We start from the raw sequence: 6,205 nt of genomic DNA on the forward strand, positions 1-6,205 counted from the left end.
TTAAATAAGAAAAATGCATGCCAAAAATAAATGTTTAAATATAATTACTTTATAAAAGTATTAAGATATAAATATTTTAATTAATTTATTCAGTAAAAATAAAATAGTTTTTAAGGTAATTTTTAATTATTTTTTATTAATATTAAATGTTATTTTTACATTACAAGTTAACAAAAATACAAAACATGCAATCTCTGCAGAATGAAACATAATATGAACTAGTATAAGTTAAGCTCAATCGACAGCAACTATTTATGTGAACTAATAATGATTAATTGATTATATCATTACTTTTTTAATCATAAAATGAAAACTAGGTGTTATGGTAATACACTTACAATGGAAGTGAATAGGACCCACTTTCAGAGGTTTTACAACAAGAGACATGCAGCTTTTAATGTTCTAAAAACACCTTCGTTCTTCGGTTAAAACAAAGTAAATCTGTTTAAATAATTTTACAGTCGTTTTAGGATTAATAGTATTACATTATCATGGCAAGTGGATATATACGTTTACACAGAAAAGGCTAGTAGTATTTTTTTCACAGTAAAATCATATTTACATGCACATTGTTTGCATCTTGTGGCTATACTACTGAAATTGAGAGTATTTTAATGCTTACAGATTGGCCTCAGTTCCACTGAAAGTGTCTCACCGTAAACAGATTTTTGGCTTTTCTATATAAAAGGAGAGACAAGTGGAAATTACTTTGTTGAAATTGCAGTATACAACATTATGCCACAAAAGCTGTCGATTGAGCATAATGTGTACCGAACCCAGATAATTCCTTAAAAATGTAGCGTTGCATCTTAAAAACAGTGTTGCATCTTAGAGAACTGGAGCAAAAGAAAGCCAAACAGAAGTAGAGACAGCAAGAAACAGGAAGAGAGAGAGAGCTTGCATTCCTACAGAGTATAATCACAGTTTATTTGCAACTGGTGTATTACTCAAATATGCTGCCCTATGAGAGGAGGAAGAGACAAGTGAGCAGGATGGACGGATAAATAAACAAAAGGCCTGCCAAGAAATGACTCTTCCTCTCTCTCTTTCCCTCAGACTGGAGGAGGCAGCCGTTCTCACATACTCCCCCGTCGTCCATCCTGTCGTCATCGCCGTATGCTGTTTTCTAATCATCGTGGCTATGGTGGGCTACTGCGGCACACTCAAGTGCAATCTGCTCCTACTGTCTTGGGTAAGTAGACCTGGGAAGAAAAAAAAAGCAAAAAAAAAAACGTGGACAGCAGGAACATTGTGCGGTTTGGAATGTGTGTGGTTTTGTGTACCGAGAATATTTTAAGTTTAGCTGGCAGTGACGTTGTTGACCCCAACCACCCTCCAACCAGATTCCAACAAGTCATGCTTTCTTTATCCACGCATCCCCTCCGAGACCGCTGTGTCTTCACTTCATACACTAGAGGACTAGAGGGGAGTAGAGAGTGAGAGCACATCCTTATAGTCTTCCTTAAATATTTACTTGTGTAATGTGATTTATTTCCAAGTGAAATTGGGTATTTGATGAGATGAAATTGTGAGACGAAACTTGATTTTTTTCATTGGTAACTGATTGGATTGTGAAAAGTGGCCTTTACATATGAAAATGGAATACAGCAAGCGGCCTTGATGATGTCAGCAGAAAAGGAAAGTTGTTTTAGAGTGAGTAAATTAGATTTTTTTCATGAAAGTCTGTTTAGACTATGAAAAAGGTCATTAAAAATGTCCAAACTGCTCACTGCTAATTCGCTGAAATTGAAAGTTAATTTGCTTAATCTGATGTGGAACACAGAAATATATTTAATAAAGTGTCCAGGCTGCTCTTTTTTGTGCAATAAAAGAAAAATCGTTTTTTTTATTATTATATATATATATATATTTTAAATGTACTAATACTTAATTATATTAATATTTCAAGCAGTATATTAATTTTATTTATATATTTACATTCTTTAGACATGTATATGTATGCATATATATAATGTAATGTAAAAAAGTAAAAAAAAAAAAGAATTCATGTATTAAAAATTGAATTTGTATTATTAGTTAATATTAATTTAAATTATTATTAGTAGTACTAGTACTAGTAATAGTAGTAGTAGTATTTTATTATTATTATTTATTATTTTTTTGACATTTTTATTAATAAAATACATTATTTTTTTAGACAAATGTTTTTGCTTTTCTGGAATAACACAATGATTAATCATGCACAGTGAGCTGTGCAACATGCAATAATGGGTCAGTATGTTGACTTTAAAGACACCATAACATTAAAATTGACCATATTTGCATAATCGTTTATGTTGATGTAACAAAAGACTTGTAGGCAGAAAATAGGTAAACCAATCCAGGAGGAGAGCGGGAAGACATGAAGAGAGGAGAGGCGCTTGGGTTACGTGGTTGCTCTATTCACTAGCCGCGCTCTCACCGAGTGCTGCGACCTGGCCAAACACACACACACACACACACACACACACACACACTAACTCAAACACTCTCACACACTCTTTATCCTGTCAAAGAAAAGAAGGCAACCGGGAGATCATGAGAGCAGAGAGAACTTCATATTAAACATCAGTACATGGCAAGAAATTTAAGGCTAAGTCCACATTAATCCAAAATTATCATTCCATATGGTCTAAAATGCAAAACTGTCATTAACTTTTTGTGGTAGGACAGCAATTGCGAGTAAATATTCTGTCATCTTTGCAGGAATATGACAGAATATGAAGAGTAACATTCATCTTTAGGAACATTATTAAAGTGAGCAGGCACAACAATGCTGGTAAACAATATATATATATGTTTACAATATACGTCACATGAATAAACATACATCATCATTTTTAAATGCCTCAGTTTTTAAAGTCCACACCAAAAAGCAAAAAGCCTCGTATATCCTCTTAAGACAAAAACGCTGTCTCAGTGTAGACAAAAGGCCAAAATGTAGAGAAAAAAATTCATAAATACAAAAGTTGCTTGCAATAATATTAAGAACATAAATAAATCGTTCAGTTTTATCGTTTTTAAAAACATTTTGTACAAATATTTAAAAAAATATAATATAATAGTAATTTATATTTTATATAAGTACATAAATGTAAAAAATTAAGAAAATAAATAGGAAAAACTTTTAAAACCAGTTTTATTAATACATATGATTTTTTTACTGTACTTTTATCTAAATAAATTTACAATAAATGGCTAAAAATCTATTATTTTAAATGATACAAGTGTCATTGAATGATTAGGGTTTTTAAAAATCAATTTTAAGCAAAGTCCTATTTTGGTCATGCAAGACCAACATTCAACATTTCAGATCAGCAAATCTGACACTAAAAAAACTACTGTCAGGATTTATTAAAGATGCAGTGAAAAATGAATGATGAAAAGGTATGGACAAAGTTATTTTTGTGGCTGACCTTATTGCATATGCATTTGTTGGAGTCTCCCTTTTTAGACGAAAAGTGTTGCTTATATTATAATAACGTACATTTCAAGTCTGTCCAGCTGATGTGCGGTCTTAAATATCCAGTATCAATCAGTATGAATGAAGGCTAATGTTGGCCAATAATCAATACGGTACCAATATATTGTGCATCCCTAATAGCTTAAAAAGTAATAGCACATCTCTCCTCCATAAATCACATAATCTGAAGTGTCATTCATGTCCACAGCACAGTCTGTTCAAATCTCTTAACCATAAGCAAACCCAAAAGCAGCAGTTTAATGACATTAACAGTAGCCATCTGTCAAAACAAATCTGATACGACTTTAGAATCGACTCGCTCTCGTTCTGTTTGCATGACTAAGTGATAAAGGGGGTGTAAATTGTTCCGGTGAAAAGGAAATCCATCCATTTCGACGTGTCCTGTTTTCTGTAACAGTAACAGCCAAAAAATGTGTGAGTGTGAAAGAGGAAAAGTAAAACTCTCAACAAATCAATAAACCGAGAGGTTGGCGAGAGAATGTAACCTCGCTTACCCTGAGAAATATATGCGCGTGTTTGCAGATGAGCCAGCTTGTTGGGAACTTCCAGAGGTTACAAGTTCACACTGGACATATTTGAACAGCAGATATTAGCTGGGAAGAGTGTGAAGAGAAAAGGTTGTCGTTTTTTCGTGGCAGGCATCTGACCGACCAAATGGACTGAAATGCTAACACAGCAGTAGAACAGCCACAAATATTTAGAGTCTCCCAAATAAAGCTGTCAGATGGGGGTCTGCTCTGAATGCGGCTCCTAACACTGTCATTCATCTTGATAATCTCTCTCAAAGTGTGTGTTCAACAGAGGGGAACTATGTACATGTTAAAGAGATTCTGAGAAAGACAGAACAGGAGGAGATGAGATTGATGTGTTAGCTCACAGGGCCCTAAAGACAAAATGTGTGCATCTGCGAATGCAAAAAAGCATCTTTTTGGAATTTTGATTCTCTTTTGTTCCATCCATTCTGTGCATCCATACTGCATACTGTATTTTTTAAATAGTACGGGGAAAATTAAGCAACAAATAAACAATTCAGATAGTAGTATGCTACATTTTTGTCATTATGTTCTCATTATGTTTCATATTTAAGTCATCAAGTGGCGAAATTCTAATGTTTTAAAATATATATATTAATAATAACTCTCTCTCTCTCTCTCTCTCTCTCTATATATATATATATATATATTTAAAATTACAATACTATAATATCATTAATATTATTACATTATTTTATTTTACTCCAAAATACTCCATATAGTGGACGCTATGTGCCATTTCTGGGTTGTGTTGAACATGATTATGCAGTGATATAAAGAACGTCTTACCATATCATCAGAGTTATTATACTGGACAAATGTTCGCCAGCGACTGCTCTCTTTGTACTCGATCTTGTAGTTTTTTACAAAATATCCGAAGCCTGCAATGGTCAAGCCTGTGGTCAGAATACCTATGAAACAAAAATATGACTCAGAATTATGTCATTAGCAAACTAAAGTTTAGTTCAATGTCTAGGCACACAACATTTAGCCTCAAACACTCCTGAGGTCATTCTCCTGAGTACAGTGATGCAAACGCTCAGCCAGCTGAGGAATGTGATAGCATGTAGGCTAAAGACTTCACTTCAGAGTGCAGCCCGTCATCTGCATCACAGTGGAAAAAAATATAAAACATAATAATATATAAATATTGAATTCCAAGACGATAACGTAGATAACTGGATGTCGCTCGCTGAATGAACAATGTTGAATAAACATCAATGTGTAGCATGATATTTAAAATATTAATTATTGCACACTGCTACACATACAATAAGTTTAAGAAATAAGATTGCAATAAGATTAAGAAAATAAATAATAAATAGGTCAGTGGTTTTTAAAATAAATTGGTTTTAAATAAAAAATATATAATTTTAAAAAATATTAAATTTTTTTTTGATTATATTAAATATACATTTTTAAATATAATATAATATAATATAATATATATTTGCACGCATAAATACAAAATTTGCTTGCAATAAGATTAAGAAAAGAAATAATAAATAGGCCAGTTTTATCGGTTTTAAATAAAAATATTAATCGCATCCAAAATAAAATGTGTATTTTATATAATACATGTGTGTGTACTGTGTATATTTACTACGTATATATAAAGACACACACATACAGTATATATTTAAAAAATACATAGACTTTTAGACTTGCACTCTATTCATTTACTAACTGCTTGTTTTCTTAAAAAAAATAACACTAGCTTCTCTATTCTTTTTCTATTCTGTCTATTCCTTTTCTTTTTATGTATTATACAATTAACAAAAGCAAAAAAGGCCTCTAACACTAGCTTGATCTATTATTTTCCTGTTATGTTTTCTTTTTATTTATTATATAATTAAAAAAAAAACTTGCTATGTGTACTGCGTTAAGCTAACTGAGACTTGCTATAGCACTTGCATATCATTGCTCTTTTGTTGATTTTGATTGCTTCCATTGTCCTCATTTGTAAATCGCTGTGGATAAAAGCGTCTGCTAAATGACTAAATGTAAATGTTCGGAAATTCGGAAATAACCCCACTTTAACTTGATCTTTTGGCCAAAATTCAAGTTTTCGTGTTGCACATCTGGCTGTTGGGTCAGGGAAATTATGCTTTTTTTCGTCCGGATTCTTATACATAGAAAAATACATAGAAAATGCAATTTATACATACAAGTGACTTCTATGATGTAT

At 32.1% G+C, this 6,205-nt stretch overlaps 1 protein-coding gene and 1 long non-coding RNA gene across 2 annotated transcripts in view; one reads left to right on the plus strand and one right to left on the minus strand.

Moving 5' to 3' along the window:
• The window catches only part of LOC107658802 (tetraspanin-12-like), a 22,441-nt gene that overhangs the window by 3,754 nt on the left and 12,482 nt on the right, over positions 1-6,205 (plus strand). Inside the window, exon 4 of the mRNA XM_016447453.1 lies at positions 1,057-1,192. Coding sequence (XP_016302939.1) covers positions 1,057-1,192 — 136 coding nt within the window. The remainder of the gene's footprint in view (positions 1-1,056; positions 1,193-6,205) is intronic.
• Positions 2,341-6,205, minus strand: part of LOC107658803 (uncharacterized) — an 18,459-nt gene continuing 14,594 nt past the window's right edge. Inside the window, exon 3 of the long non-coding RNA XR_001630831.1 lies at positions 2,341-2,435. This is a non-coding gene — a long non-coding RNA (uncharacterized LOC107658803). The remainder of the gene's footprint in view (positions 2,436-6,205) is intronic.

Source organism: Sinocyclocheilus anshuiensis, unplaced genomic scaffold (genome assembly GCF_001515605.1).
Source record: "Sinocyclocheilus anshuiensis isolate Anshui unplaced genomic scaffold, SAMN03320099.WGS_v1.1 scaffold283, whole genome shotgun sequence".
NCBI classification, from domain to species: Eukaryota; Metazoa; Chordata; class Actinopteri; order Cypriniformes; family Cyprinidae; genus Sinocyclocheilus; species Sinocyclocheilus anshuiensis.